Consider the following 15,430-nt stretch of genomic DNA (forward strand, 5'->3'; position numbering starts at 1 on the left):
GGTTCATCAGTTGTAACAAATGTACCATTCTGGTGGATGATGTTGGTAATGGGGGAGGCTATATACGTGCTGGGGGCAGACAGTATGTGTGAAATCTCCATACCTTCCTCTGAATTTTGCAACAAACCTAAAACTGCCCTAAAGTCTCCTAAAAAAAGTTCAATTTTTTTAGGAACTGGGAACTAGTTTTTAACATCCCCTCATCCATTCACATCAAGTTGCTCATTCTCATGCCTTCACCCAGTATCCCAATGCCATAAGCCATACGTAACTGAAGCCTGTGTTAATGTGTGTTGACTGGAGATTAGACTTTACACACTTTCAAAGTTGTGATAAAGTGACTGATTCTTACAGTTTAATACTTCAGTTATGTTACTTTCAGATTGCTAACTGATTTTCAAATTGGAGGTCATTTATGTTCTACTTACATTTTTACTGGTTTCATTTGTATACCCATTTGGGAAATGAACGTCTCAAGTCTGAATTTTAAGGAAGAGGCTGCTGAGTCATCGCTCCTACTGTAGAGCATTAACCAACGGGTAAGTGGCGTTGGAGTAAATAAGGGCACTCTACTCGTTGTCAGTATCCACTGCCCTTGCTGTGGACGCACGTTGACCTAAAAAAGAATTACGAAACTAAGTATAAAACCATAAAGATCAACATTCTCCAAGTGCTTGTCCTTTGTAAATCTGTGCTATTTCCTTTTGAAATGTTATAATTATAAACTTAAATAATGGCTGAATTAGATATTTTTCATGAAGATATAGGTTAGTAAAACTCAAATTCTATCATAGGTGTCAGACATTTTTAATTGACAGGCTATTAGGCTGGGATAGTTCTAGAGCTTTAGGTTCCTATGTAAGCAAACCAAAGCCCAATGTAAATAGTAAAATGAAACTTGAAGCTTTACCAGTCAGAAACCACCAACTAACCTCTGACTAGGTCTTTATAGTAACCCATCGCAAGTATATTTTTTGTCTTGGTTCTGCATCAGCCTACGGAAGCTCGCTGCCTGTGCTCCTGCAGTGGAGCTCCCCGACCTCTTCTGGTTCTCAGTGCTGTTTAATTCACGAATCCATCTTTGCTCAAATAAACTGTTAAATTCATTTTGCCTAAAGTTCTTTTTTTTAAACACTGTTTACCCTGAATTATTTTGATTGTAGTTATTTAACTCTTAAGGGTAAGATTTTGCCATCAGCAAATATTCACAGTATTAAGTAGAGATGTAATACAAAGGTTCCCATGTGCCGATCACTTTACATGCATTCTTACGGAGTATTGCTTGTTCTCTCAGCATAGGATGCACAGCCTGAAAAGGCAGCTGCAGTCATGATTAACATGATCGAGTTCCTTTTTGCATTACTCTTTGACCCAACTATGACATGACAATTTCGAAACTGTCTTACCCTTCTTTCCTTTTGAACGTTGACAGTTGTCAAAGTTCTTCCAGAGAAGGACAAAAAGTTGGAATCAAAATTCAAATCCCAGTATCGAAGCTCCTTTTGCACGCTCTTATTTCTGAAAAATATCACATTTCCAACATGATCAAACCAAAGAAAAGCAGCGCAAGGCATTAGCCATTTGAAAAACACAGGGCAATTTCCCTCCTCCCAGCTTCATTAGTACTTGCCCTCAGAGGTGCAGCTAAATTCCCCGAAACTCTGAAATCTTGTTCTTGCTCTCAAACTTGTACAGGATCTTGGAACCTTTCTATCTCGTTCTTCCCCCCCTTGGCCTCCTAACATTACAGCGACATGCAAAACTAGACTTGTCTCCCCCAGTCATCATTTTCTTCCCCATTGTCTTTCTCACAGAAGACTCTGACATGCCAGGCTCTCAATTTCAGTCCCACCCTATGCACATGCACAAGTACCAGCCAGAAAAGGAGCACACACGTTTGGATAGTATTGATGAATTTTTTTAATTCATGATGCCTTTTTTCTGGGTTCAATCTCGTATGATCAGCCAACGCCTTCATCGTCATATAGTCTTTACGCACCTCGTCTGTTAGACCTTTAAAAAAAAAAAAAATCCAGAAGATATAGCTGAACAAGAATATGTTTATGTTAGAGAAGACTTAACTGTGATACCTGCGAGAACCAAACCAGAGGACGCATTTCGAGTTCCATGGAACGTCCGCACTTCTGAGCCGTAATTGTACCTGACTACGAAGGGGGCTTGTCTTCTCTACAGACCACATGAATCGGCTGTACCTGTCAGGACGCACAGCTGAGGAACCAGCAGGATGGGGTCACGTTTTGTGTCCTTTTGGCCCTTTTTCCATTTTCCTTGGCTGATCAAAAGTGGCTGATGATCGTCTGTGATCAGTACTTTATGTTGCTGCTCAACAGAAGACAGACCAGCATGGTAACCAGTAAAAGCTTAGAAACATCACATATATAGGTTAAGAAGTACATATTTGGGATTGGAAATGAAGGCCCAGAAGTATATCAGTGAGATTGTTTCCCCAAGTTGAATAATGTACTAAACTCTTAAAATACTCTTAATTTGGATGTGCCAGAGACTTTTTTTTTTCTCATATGTACACAGGGCTGAAGACAGGACTCCAACTAAACATTACCTTGGAGTTATTGTACTCTACTTTTTTTAAACTTCGCAAATGATGGGTGAGAGACTTAGAGTACTTACCACACTTTTGCTTTTAAAATTCCTAAAGCATACTGAAAACTTTCAAGAGACTCCCACTTTAATGATGGATGGAAAAACTTAGCCCTTTTAAGAAGTACAGTTGCACATCTATTCCCAACATGCCTCCTGCATTATTTTTCCTAAGCTTAGTGCCTGTCCCCGTTTCCAGTAGAAAAAGACATTTTCAGAGACATCAGTGACAGAATTTTCTACACTGACGCTGCCGTTCTCGAACAAAGTGCGTTTCCCTCTCCAACAGAAAGTGGCGACTCTTCATAGATCCTGCTGTGCTACTTATGAACACGGTCCTTGCCAATGATGATTTTGTCACATGCGTTCTAGCGTCGTTTGTCTTTTAAGCTTCTGGGAACTTGAGTTGTCACCTCAAACAAGACAACTTCAAATACAGTGCTTACAGCTCTGTTCTCGAGCTGGGTGGCCACTACTTTCAATTCTTATGACATTATTGCAGATTATATACTTTTTCCTTAAAGCAGCGTGTAGTTATTTAAAAGGCAGCTGAGATTCACCCATACCCCTGTCCCAGAGCCTTCTCATGGCAGGAACTTGGGAGGGCACATATGTGTGGGGCAGACCCCATACATCACTCCTCCCACCCGGTGATCGAAGCCTGTGAATAGACTGTTCTTCCTGTGGGGAGATGTGGAAGTCACACTTCCCATTTCTTACTGCTTCTGCGTAATGCCCAGCACGGTCCCTTCCAACATTGACTTCCTTGATAATCAAGGGTTATTTCTCTTGCTCCTATAATTAAATCTGTTTCTTTGTTGAGACAGGGTCTTGCTGTGTCACCCGGGCTAGAGTAAAGTGGCATCAGCATAGCTCACTGCAACCCCAAACCCTTGGGCTCAAGCGATCCTCCTGCCTCAGCCTCCCAAGTAGCTGGGACTATAGGTGAACACTACCATGCCTGGCTAATTTTTTTATTTTCTGTAGAGACAGTCTTCTTCTTGCTCATACTGGTCTCAAACTCCTGGCCTCATGCAATCCTCCTGTCTTAGCCTCCCAAAGCGCTAGGATTACAGGCCTGAGCCAGCATGCCCAGCCTAAATCTTTTGAAAGCCAGGATTTAACTTCCCTTCTAACGACTCATCTACCATTTCAGTGATTTAGTGCAGTTCTCGTTATGACACTAAATGTAAATTGTTACTTCTTATTAGACTGAATTCCCACAGGGGCAGGCAGAGACTACCCTAATTATTTCAAATATGCCAGCCCATCTGTTTTATTGAAGTGAATTTGCTGAAATTGTTTTCTTGCTTTTCGTCTATATCTAAGTATTCTACCTGTCAACACATGCCAGGAAAGCATTTTTCCTTAATGTGTCAAATTCCCAAGTTATTTCTAACCCCACTGCTCTTTGAGGCCAACATGCATGAGTTAATTAACGATTATAACCTACAGTGAGCTCCTGTGCACCTTTGTGCTCTGTTCTGTTCTCATCTCCCTGACCTTTAGGAGCTGGCTCATTTCTGACACTCACAAAGCAGCTTCTCAGAGAAGCTCCCCGTGACCACCCAGTCTCAGTAGCCAGCTGTTCTCCACAGTCCCCCAAGATTAATGATCTGCACACTCCTCATCAGAATCGTTTTCTTCCGTTTGCCACCTCTGCCTACCATGGGAATGCGAGTTCTTTGATATCAGATAACTCTCTTACCAAGATATACTCAAGATGAATATTAGGAACTCACTGGACACTTTGTGGATTAAAGGAAGCAGCACTAAGTGTGGTGCACAAATGAGGACTCTCCTAATTGAATCATCCTGTTGGAGGAATGTCAGAGTGCTGTGTACCCTGAACGGCTCCAAGTAGCTACATTTGAGTTTCTCATGTAAAAATACAAATGGATGATTTAAAAAGTAGCTTGTAAGTTATTTCTAGTCACCCTAAGTATCTGTAATTCTCTTAGTAATCTTTCATCTGCCAAAACTAGAATCAACTTCATCCCCTGGAGCATCTTAGTCTATCCTCTTATTTTCCATGAACACTCAGATTCAGGAATCCACATTAACACATCATTGACATGATTTCACATGGCAATTCGTCATTTTTATTTTTTTGGACCAAGCTCTGTAGAGCTGAGACTTCTGGGTAAGTGACACTTATATCTGAAGTCCTACATTTCATTTTCTACCTAACGGTCCATCCGTGTTTATAATGACTGTAGGCCGGGCGCGGTGGCTCACGCCTGTAATCCTAGCACTCTGGGAGGCCGAGGTGGGCGGATTGTTTGAGCTCAGGAGTTCGAGACCAGCCTGAGCAAGAGCGAGACCCCATCTCTACTAAAAATAGAAAGAAATTATATGGACAGCTAAAAATATATATAGAAAAAATTAGCCGGGCATGGTGGCGCATGCCTGTAGTCCCAGCTACTCGGGAGGCTGAGGCAGAGGATCCCTTGAGCTCAGGAGTTTGAGGTTGCTGTGAGCTAGGCTGACGCCACGGCACTCACTCTAGCCTGGGCAACAGAGTAAGACTCTGTCTCAAAAAAAAAAAAAAAAAAAAAAAAAAAAAAGTATAATGACTGTAGCCGCTTCTAAGCCTGAAAGAAGACACTGTACTGGAGCCATTCCAAGTACGTGACATTACCCTACACACAAGATACGTGGATAAAAGTCAAGCTATAATCGCCTAAAAGGAGAATATGTTGATGTGTTTGTATAAGTATATTCAAGTATCTAAATAAGACAAACTTATTTGTACAACATGAAAAACGTTTATAATTTGAATATGTTTAAAGAAATAAAGTACCTGGGAGTAGTAGTCTATATAGGTAATTCTCTCGCCATCTGATTTTTCAAATGTATCTTTGGGAGTCCGCTCCCAGGCAATACCATCCACTCTGTAGGTTCTGTTGTTGTATCTGTGGAATAATTGCAGTGTGACATTTCTGATACTCATTGCACGGAAACCAGCAGGAAGCAAGCAGGATATGTCACCTTTGTTAGGATGTCATTCACAGTGTGCGCAACCCCCCCCCCCCATTTAAGCACAGAAGCTGATGCTGGTTCTTAATATACCCAGAGTTGTGAAGTTGTTCTAAACACAATCAGTTTATCAGAAATATCATCACCGTGAGCAGCCACTTCCCATATCTGCCCAATCCACCGGCCCTCAAGCAACCGCTAATCTACTTTCTGTCCCCACACGTTTGCAGCATGTCCACTCTCCTGACGGGCTCCTTTCACTCAGCATGATGTTTTCAAGGTTTGCTCCTTCCGTTTTATTTCCAAACAATATTCTATTATGTGGATATCCCACATTTTGTTTAGCTATTGAGTTGATAAACATTAGGGTTGTTTATATTTTTGGTCATTATGAATAATGCTCAAACATTCCTATACCAATTTTGGTGGATATGTTTTCACTTCTCTTGGATATATGTTGAGGAATAGCGTTTCTGGGTCATATGGTAATGTTATGTTTAGTATTTTAAGGAAATGCCAGACTGCTTTCCAAAGAAGCCATAGCATTTGGTATTTCCCCACAGCAGCGTGTGAGAGTTGGTTCTGGTTTTCCCCACAGTTTCACCAGCACTTGTTAATATCTTTGTAATTTTAGCCATCCTACTGGACGTGAAACAATGTTGTGGTTTTCATTTGCATTTCTCTGATGGCTAATGATGCTGAGCATTTTTTTCCATGCATTTCTTGGCCATTTGTATGTTTTCTTTGAATATTTCTGGAGAAATGTCTATTGAGCTCTTTTTCCTATTTTTAATAATTGTGTTGTCTTAATTGAATCATAAATGTTCTATATGCTAGATACCATATATAAAGAACTCTTATGATACATGTGATTTGCAAATATCTCCTATTTTGTCAGTTGTCCTTTCACATTTGACAGTGTACTTTGAACAAAAGTTAGCTTTTACTTTGGTGGAGCCCAGTTTACCTAAGTTTTTCTTTCGTTATCACCTGTGCTTTGATGCCCTAAGGAGGTTTAGTTTAGCTCAATGTCAAAAACATTTACTCCTATATTTTCTAATAATGTTATACTTTTAGTTTTTCCATCTAGGTCTATCGAGTTAAATTTGAATTTTGTTTATCATATTTGGAAGCAGCAGGTGGACATTCAGTTGTCCCAGCAACATTATTGAAGAGACTATTCTTGCCCCTATTGATGTGCCTGGATGCCCTTGTCAAAAGTCAATTGGCTATGGTGTGAGGGTTATCCCTCTGGACTGTTGTATTTTACTGGTCTATGTGTCTGTCTTTTAGGTCAGTATCACGCTATCTTGATTACTGTAGCTTTGCAGTAAGTTTTGAAAATGGGAAGTATGCGTGCTCCAACCTTTTTCTTTTAAGATTGTTTTGGCTGAGTAACTGGTTCCTTAAGTCTGTTCTCTTACAAATTGAAGATTTCTGGTGTAGAAAGATTTCTGGTGGAAAATTGCTGATGGATAATTAAGCACTGCTTTTTAAAATAGCGAGATGTCTACAACAAAGAGGGAAAGGAAGAAATTCAGAAGAAGCATACCTTGTTATGTGCAAGCCAGGGTTCAGCACAAATGAATCAGCGTTAGAGGTTGTACGAACAGCAAAGCCTACAGTTGACTCATTTTTCTCCAGTGTCATATAACCAGATGGGAAAATGGTCAAATGATTGTTACCATTCTCATGCAAGAAACTCTATGTCCACTCCTACACTTCAACAGTTAGTGATTAGAAAACTAGTAAACATCTCTTCTGGAAAAAAGTTAAAGTGATTGGATAGGTTTTTTAAAAAGCAGACTTACCTTGTCATAACAATTGATCCAACTAACTCATCAGCTATTTTCTCTCTGATACGTTCTTTATTATCTGTAGCTATCTTGTTCATTAAGTCATAAGCAGTTTGTATTCGGATCAGTTTGTGGTTCACATCAGCACAGAGAGTAATGCTGTTTTCATACTGAAGAATAGAAGTAGCATAACCAGGCCAGATTTCCAACTTGACTCTAGAATAAATTACATGAGAGTATTAAGTCCAAGCTCTTAACATAAAGCCATGGGTTTCAGGGGCTGAGCTATGGGTCTAAAATTGGTACTTAAGAGTCAGTGAATTCTAATTCCTTATTTTTAGTAATAACTAGTCTTTTGAAGGACCTTCAAATAAAGATGTACTAGGTGCTCTACTTACAAGTAGTATCATCTTTGTTAAGCCATTTTTATCACCCACAAGCTTAAAATATATCCATATCTAGCTATAATGTAACTTCTGTATAATATATGTATATACCAATACATAATATACAGGTAGATATAATTGCTATGATTGAAAGTATTTTCAGGGATGAGTTACCCACATTTTGGGTGACTATTTAGGCATCCTATAATGTTTACACACCAACTGAATACCTTAAGTTTTGTGTTTATCATGCTAGCATTTTTAAAGTGTATCTTTTCACTTTATTTTAGATTTACATTAAACTAAAAAAGTTACCCATGGCCAGAAATGCCATTTAAAAGGCCATCATTTTTAAGTCATACCACCTCAAATGAAAGTAACCTTCTCAAAACATTCTACATTTCAGTGTGCAGAATATAAAGGTCTCCACTTTATACAAACTGTGTTTCGCTGAACTTCACCGCCTCCATGTCATTGTAATAGTTGCGACCGACTTGTTTCCAATCCATCGACTTCAGAGTTCTAGAAATTAAAATAGGCTCTGTTAAAGTACAGTGCATATGATTAAGCATTTGATACCACACATAAATATACATTAAGGGAAAAAAGTCTGTCAATGGCCTGGTTTATACTATCAGTTAATACAAAGTACCTGATAAGTAAATCATTTTATGAAGTGGACATTAAGGTTCACTTAACCTCAGTTTTTCCGCCTCCTTATACAACAAAACATTGTAGAAAAGCCATCAAAATGTCCTTCATTCCTAGAACTAAAATATCTTTTAGTAAACTGTGTCCCAAGTTTTGACTATTTGGTCTTCATAGTAAGTGTGGACTAGAAAACAAGTATCCTGTGCCAGAGAAGAATATGCTTGGCTACACACTGGTGTCTGACTCCTCTGGGCAGGGAGAGTCTTCCTGGGGGATCAGCGGCTGAACTCGCACGTCCCAGCTGGGGCCCAGGGATCACGTCATTCTCAAAACCGGGGAATATCTTTTTTTATTTTTATTTTTTTTTTTTTTTGAGACAGAGTCTCACTCTGTTGCCCAGGCTAGAGTGAGTGCCGTGGCGTCAGCCTAGCTCACAGCAACCTCAAACTCCTGAGCTCAAGCGATCCTCCTGTCTCAGCCTCCCGAGTAGCTGGGACTACAGGCATGAGCCACCATGCCCGGCTAATTTTTTCTATATATATTTTTAGCTGTCCATATAATTTCTTTCTATTTTTAGTAGAGATGGGGTCTCGCTCTTGCTCAGGCTGGTCTCGAACTCCTGAGCTCAAACAATCCGCCCACCTCGGCCTCCCAGAGTGCTAGGATTACAGGCGTGAGCCACCACGCCCGGCCAAAACCGGGGAATATCAAGAACACAAAATGCTAGACGCAAATGGCTACGTTCAGGATCCCTGACACACAACACAAGTGAATCGTGAAGGAACTATACCTTTCTAACATACCTTCTAAAGAGAATATTGTAAAAGCGTAGGCAATCTGGCGCGTTGGGCGTGAGGTCTCTGGAAAACTCGATTGTAACTGTCACAGTTAATGTTCCACTCTCTCTGGAAAATACCGTTTTCTGAGGTAAGGAAAAACAGAAAAGGTCCAGATGTTCTTAAAAAAAAAAAAACTAAGCCCCACTGCATATGAAATATATGACCTGGCTATCCAACACGTCATGATGGGGAGTCTTTCCCACAGACAGATGCATGTAGAAAGTGGGATTCCCAAGTGTTGGAATATTTACTTTGAAATACTTTACTTAAGCTCCTATAAATTACTTTGTTACTATAAAGATTTATAGAAGAAAAGAATGAGTACTTCTCCAGATGTTTTTTAGGGGGCTGACATTTCGGAGGGAAAAAAGTTATCTGAAACTTTGTTACCAGCATTTGAGGCACACTTTGCTGTTAAATTCTGGTTAAGCACTAAAATTAGAGCCACTGAGTATCAATCACCAGTATGACACATAGGTTTTGTTAAAAGTCATTTGGTCGAGATCCTTAGGACATCTCTACGAACTATTATACAGAAACAATGGGAGTCTTATTATATTAATAGTAAAGTGAAAATGCAAGAGAAAGAACAAAGGAAAATGTCAAACAATGTTACTTAACCGGCTTTCGTAGTTTATAAGGTAGTAATAAAGAGTTTCCATCAAATATATAGCATTTCCCAATTTCTTCATATTGAGAAAGTAAATTTGCACGGAGATTTCCGCTTTCTATGTCTGGCTGGTAGTTAACGTTGTACTTATACGCAATCCACTGGGGACGAGATGTCACTCGAAAATGGTTTGCGAGCAGTCTTACCACCTGACCCTCTGAGCCTGCAAAATTGTGCCATGTGCCAATAATGAAACAAAGTGACTGATTTGATCCAAAACAATTTGGACACTATAATATTAAAAGCCAAAGTTAGGTCAAACAAGGAGATAAACAGATATCTGTATGCACCCGATATCCAGAATGCCCGTCAATTTAGGTGAACGCTTATGCAAAGCATACATTAAGTTTAAATGAGATTGAAATATTTAACAATAAAAGTAGATCAACAAAACAAAACAAAACCTTTGTGGAAAAGAGTGACTGTGTATGATGCTATTTAATTTAAAAAACTACCTCAGTGCAACCAAAGAACCGGCTCATTCTATTTTAGGAGCTAGAAAGGAAAAGAGAAAAAGAATCCAACCAGGATTCTAAAACAAATTGTCATTTCTGCAGAGGTGAATATTATCACAGAAACATGTGAGGGTGAGAATGAGGTACCTCTACTTACAGTGATGGTGTGAAGCTTTATAGAATCTCTTAAACACAAAGTTCTTATCAAGTGTAAAACGAACAGCTGCATGACACCGAGTTGTGACAGGCCGGCATACCCGTTTTTGAGACTCGAACGTGTTCCATCCTCTGCCTGGTATTCACCACCAGGTCTTGAAAAACACTCTTTTGCTGCAGTGATACTGTCCGCAATCCAGGTACCAGCTCAAGTTCTTCTACGAATAAGTGTAAAAGCCATGAATTATACAGTAAAAGGGGAACTGTAAGTAGAAAGGATGACATTAACCCCCAGCTCTTCAGTAAAATGGTTAAGGTTGTTGAAGGTAGAAAAGATGCCGCCTCAGGATCCAAATATCATTTCAGTGACGAGTTGCCAGAAAAGGGCAATGTTACCCAGAAACCTTTCCCAGTGAATCCCACCAGCCCGCACCAGTGGCTGCCTCAGCTCTTCCACTCCTGCCGCAGCACCTGCCCTGCTTCAGCAGGTGTTTGTTCACATTAAAAGATTACTGGAGGCCGGGCGCGGTGGCTCACACCTGTAATCCTAGCACTCCGGGAGGCCGAGGCGGGCGGATCGTTTGAGCTCAGGAGTTCGAGACCAGCCTGAGCAAGAGCGAGATCCCGTCTCTACTAAAAAAATAGAAATTAGCTGTACAACTAAAGATATATAGAAAAAATTAGCCAGGCATGGCGGCACATGCCTATAGTCCCAGCTACTCGGGAGGCTGAGGCAGGAGGATCGCTTGAGCCCAGGAGTTTGAGGTTGCTGTGAGCTAGGCTGATGCCACAGCACTCACTCTAGCCAGGGTGACAGAGCAGGACTCTGCCTCAAAAAAAAAAAAAAAAATTAAATTACTGGAGACCTTGGTTCTGGCTCTACAGCTTTAAGCCCATCCCCTAGCACTACACTGCTCCCTCATGTGGCATTTTTCTGATGCCCAAGAACAGTCTATAAAAAGAAATTCATGAAATTGGCTTTTTGTTTTGTTTTGGCTCCCCCATCTGCTCCTACTTGAAATTGGCTTTTGATACAGAATGACTGATCTAGCTTTTCTAGATCAACTGAGGAAGGATCCTGTAATATTATCACATCCTAAAGTTTCTATATCATAGAATTAAATATTTTACAAAATCAACATTTGAATGACAGCTTGAAGCGGTCTTTCAGTAAGAAGTGGGGCGTTGGGAAAGACATATATGCACCTGTTATCTAGAAATCTGGCACTCTCGAGTGGCCAAGACAGTCCATGCCTTGGGTTACCATGATGGTTTTCTTCAAAATGTTACTTCTAGGAAGCTATTTCTGGTTTATAATGATCTTACAAAATATTAGTCTCAATTTCTATAAGAGACTAACTACACTTTACACATAACATTTAATACAGTTTTGTCAAACTTTCGACTAGTTCCAGATACATCCAGCAGTCAAACTCATAGTAAAGTTTCAGTGGAAGCAAACCGGGCATCCTGTCCCGGCACTTGGTGCGCACCCTGTACTTCACATATATTTAATCACAACCTTTCACAGGGATATGATCAGCCGACAAATACGTTTTAATTTTATGTATTCAAAGATATAGCTTCATTTTATGGGTTCAGGATTTTATATGATTTTGTTATTAAAATATTTACCTAAAATTTTTTTAGTGTTTAAAGCTTTGACCCATCATAAGTTATTTTGCTGTGAAAGGCAAAGTGGAAAATCAGGTGTGAAGTTTAATTGCATTAGCCAAATCCTTGGCAAAATGACTACATCTGAGCCTGTGTACGCACCTGTATAATGAGGATGGCCCATCACCCACGAGGATGGGGCAAGGTAGGTAAACACTTAGCTGGGCAAGGAGCTGATCAATCTTTCAATGCAGTGATTTAAGAAGTCAAGAACATGGTGGTATTCCTATTGTTCCCAGTTAACTGAAAGTTATCACGTACAAATATATTGTCTAAATTCAAAAAGCAATTACACTGAATGGGCTAGTCAATAGTGATGTCCTTTTAAGTTTTAAAACATAAGGTGGAGAAAACACTGACAGCCAGATAATTCACTGCAGGAAGGGAGAGAGGTACAAGCTTCACGTGCTTCCCGTCCTGCCAAACCTCACAGGAATCCTGAGGCTCTATCTAGAACTTTCTGTTGCCATGGTGGACCTTCACAGGTTAAGCATTCCCTGCCTCTCCTCATATCCCCCTTCCCTCCTTTCACCTGGAGGCCGGGATCCTCCTTCCGCTCCTCTTGGTGGCTCAGGCTCAACCACTGGGCCTTCCTCTCGCCGCGCGGGCTCCTGGGTCTGCATGTTTTCCGAGATAGAAATAAGGAGTTGTGTTCCCTGTATGTCCGTTTACCCTCCAGATGGCACTCTCAGGGCACAAAGCAAAGGACTGTCCCCTGCAAAGCTCATGGTCCAGGGATATAAAACAAATTTTAAGGAGTATAGTGTATATAGCACCTTTTGTGGTAACTACTAGGGAAACAAGAAAAAGTAGAATGAAACAGGCGAAACCGGGAAGGGGGTATGCGGGGGCAGGACACGCCAGTCAGTGGGGGCAGAGGTGGCCTCAGCGAGAATGTGACATGGAATAAATGACTTGAATGAGGTGGGTGAATTCACAAAGCTGCACAAGCCACAAGTGGGGAAGAAAGAGCACAAGTCTCCAGGTAGGGGTGTCCAAGGAAGAGCAAGGCGGCCAGTCGTGTGGCAGGAAGGTGAGCGAGAGAGGGGACTGTGAGGGGAAGGGAGGGGCCGCTGTGAGGAATTTGCCTCCGACTCAGAGCCTGGGAGCCCCTCCAGGGTGCCGGCTGGAGGAGCCGCATGGACACGCGTCAGCTTTTGTGCTGGGAGCAGAGAATGAGACAAGGACGAGCCAGGAGGCCAGTGAGGAGGCCACTGCTGTGTCCAGCAAGGACGTGGGTGGTTTGGGCCAGAGGATGGGGTAGAGATGGTGAGAAACTGTCAGATACTGGATAGGTTCGGGGGAAAAAGACGACACCCAACAGTGTCCCCTGGCGGTTTCTGCAAAGGGATTGAGGTAAAGAGGAGTATGGGATGAACCCGAAGACTGTGGCCTGAGCAAGTGGAAGAATGAAAAGCTCCTTCAGACGAGGGCTTTGACATGATGGGGAGGGCAAACGGGGAGCGGGAGGTGTCCGCGGGCATCTGTGGCGTCTGGCCGGAGATACAAACTGGGATCCTGTCCACCGACTAGACAGCATTTAATTTAAAGTCTTGACACTGGACAACATTCCCAAGGCAGTGAGTATATGTAGAAAAGAGATGAGGCCTGAGGGCATAGCAAGAGGGCAAGGGGGTGAAGCCCGAAAAGGAAAACAAGCAGGGGTGGCCAGTGACGCAGGAGATCGCCTAAACCCGGGGCAGAGGGAGTTTATCAAGCAGGAAAGAGGGCTCCACTATGCAGGTGATAGGGCAGGTGCCAGGATTGGTAAAATAGAGGGAGATCCAGGGAAGGTTTCTAGCTGGGTGGGAGTAAACTCAGTGGGATTGTGAGCAGATGGCAACGATTTAAGAGAACACACACGTGCTGACCTGGGAGAAAGAAGGGAGAGTTGCTGGTGAGAGGCCCCGGGATAGAGGATCGGCCAAGGGGCTCTGGGTTTAAGTAGAGGTATTTGCTGTGGGAAGCAGTAGAGCCAGTGCCCTGGAGTCTCAGGGGAGGGGCCAGACCAGGGGTTTTAGGTGCTCATGAGTGAGGAAACCAGGCGGGGAAGCCATTGACGTTCTTGTCAGATGCTTTATCTGTCTCGGTGACTTAGGAGTTGATGTCAAAGGCCAAGATTAGGACTGGGAGGAGGGGTTGAGGTTTGAGGGCACAGGAGGAGGAGGAGGGGAGGGGAGCAGTCATCACAGCAGGATGAGTGCACTTGGATGGTGTCACTCGATCACCGGCAGTACCAGATGCCATTGGAGGTTGTCAAGCGAGACCCCCCTCCCGGCACCACTCTGGGTTCTGCTGCATGAATGCAAAGTGGATGCAGTAAGAGAAGACAGAACATAAATCAAGGATAACAAGTTCTAAGCAAGATTGGAAATTCTATCCAACTCAGGCTGTGCAAGTACTTTAACGAAGTTGCTCCTTTTGAGGTCACTTCCAAAGACGGGAAGTCATTAGCTGAAGCAAAAAAGTTTAGAATCTCTTGCATCCACTCTGGGTTGAAAGTAAGTCTGTTGTACATGTGAAAAACCCGAAAAGGAAGCCGTCAAGGGCACATCCAGGTAGACGAAACCTCCCCATCCCGTCATGCACAGCCCCTGGCTTTTCTTACGACCGAGTCTCACCTAGCAGGAGAGAACTCTACGCACAGACTCCTTTCAGCACAGGGATGTGTCTTTTGCGTAAAGGAAACAACGAACATTACAGGGCTCACCGCGGCGGCTCCAGGTGCCTCCTGTTGCTGGATCTCCCAGCTGCGGGCTCTGCCCCGGGCGCGAGTCCTGGCCCTGCCGGTCATTGTGGTCCTGAAGGCAAGAGGCCCTAGAAGAACATGGTTATGTTACACGTCTCTGAAGTTGCCTGGTGTCTTGGTCGATTTACCGCAAGTTACTCATCCTCAGATTTCCGTTAAAGGGGCTTGCTTGGCTCGCGATTCTGGCAGCGAGAAAGCCCAAGACTGGGCAGCCCCTCGGGAGAGTCCCTGCCGCCCCCACTCATGGCAGAAGGCAGCAGGGGAGGGGAAGCTGCACGAGAGTAAGTCACATGGGGACTTGGAAGCGCGGGGAGAAACTGAGGAAGCCAGACTGCTTATTGACCCACCCGGGCAGGAACGAACCCAACTCACTCAGCCCCAAGGGAGGACACCATCCTGCTCACCCGGATTCGCCCTCCGCCGCCCAAACACCCCCGCCAGGCCCAGCCTCGGCCT

The 15,430-nt window shown here is 42.7% G+C and overlaps 1 protein-coding gene across 1 annotated transcript in view; it reads right to left on the minus strand.

The window, feature by feature from the left end:
* PIWIL3 (piwi like RNA-mediated gene silencing 3) overlaps positions 1-15,019 on the minus strand; it is a 36,759-nt gene extending 21,740 nt beyond the window's left edge. The window contains exons 1-13 of the mRNA XM_069497489.1: positions 14,936-15,019; positions 14,097-14,208; positions 10,653-10,769; positions 9,892-10,103; positions 9,235-9,353; positions 8,222-8,302; positions 7,410-7,610; positions 5,423-5,534; positions 2,214-2,340; positions 1,896-2,013; positions 1,399-1,518; positions 1,134-1,143; positions 429-598 (exon numbers count right to left, since the gene is read on the minus strand). Coding sequence (XP_069353590.1) covers positions 429-598; positions 1,134-1,143; positions 1,399-1,518; positions 1,896-2,013; positions 2,214-2,340; positions 5,423-5,534; positions 7,410-7,610; positions 8,222-8,302; positions 9,235-9,353; positions 9,892-10,103; positions 10,653-10,769; positions 14,097-14,208; positions 14,936-15,019 — 1,583 coding nt within the window. The remainder of the gene's footprint in view (positions 1-428; positions 599-1,133; positions 1,144-1,398; positions 1,519-1,895; positions 2,014-2,213; positions 2,341-5,422; positions 5,535-7,409; positions 7,611-8,221; positions 8,303-9,234; positions 9,354-9,891; positions 10,104-10,652; positions 10,770-14,096; positions 14,209-14,935) is intronic.
* Between the last annotated feature and the right edge of the window lie 411 nt (positions 15,020-15,430).

Source organism: Eulemur rufifrons, chromosome 21 (genome assembly GCF_041146395.1).
Source record: "Eulemur rufifrons isolate Redbay chromosome 21, OSU_ERuf_1, whole genome shotgun sequence".
Taxonomy (NCBI): domain Eukaryota; kingdom Metazoa; phylum Chordata; class Mammalia; order Primates; family Lemuridae; genus Eulemur; species Eulemur rufifrons.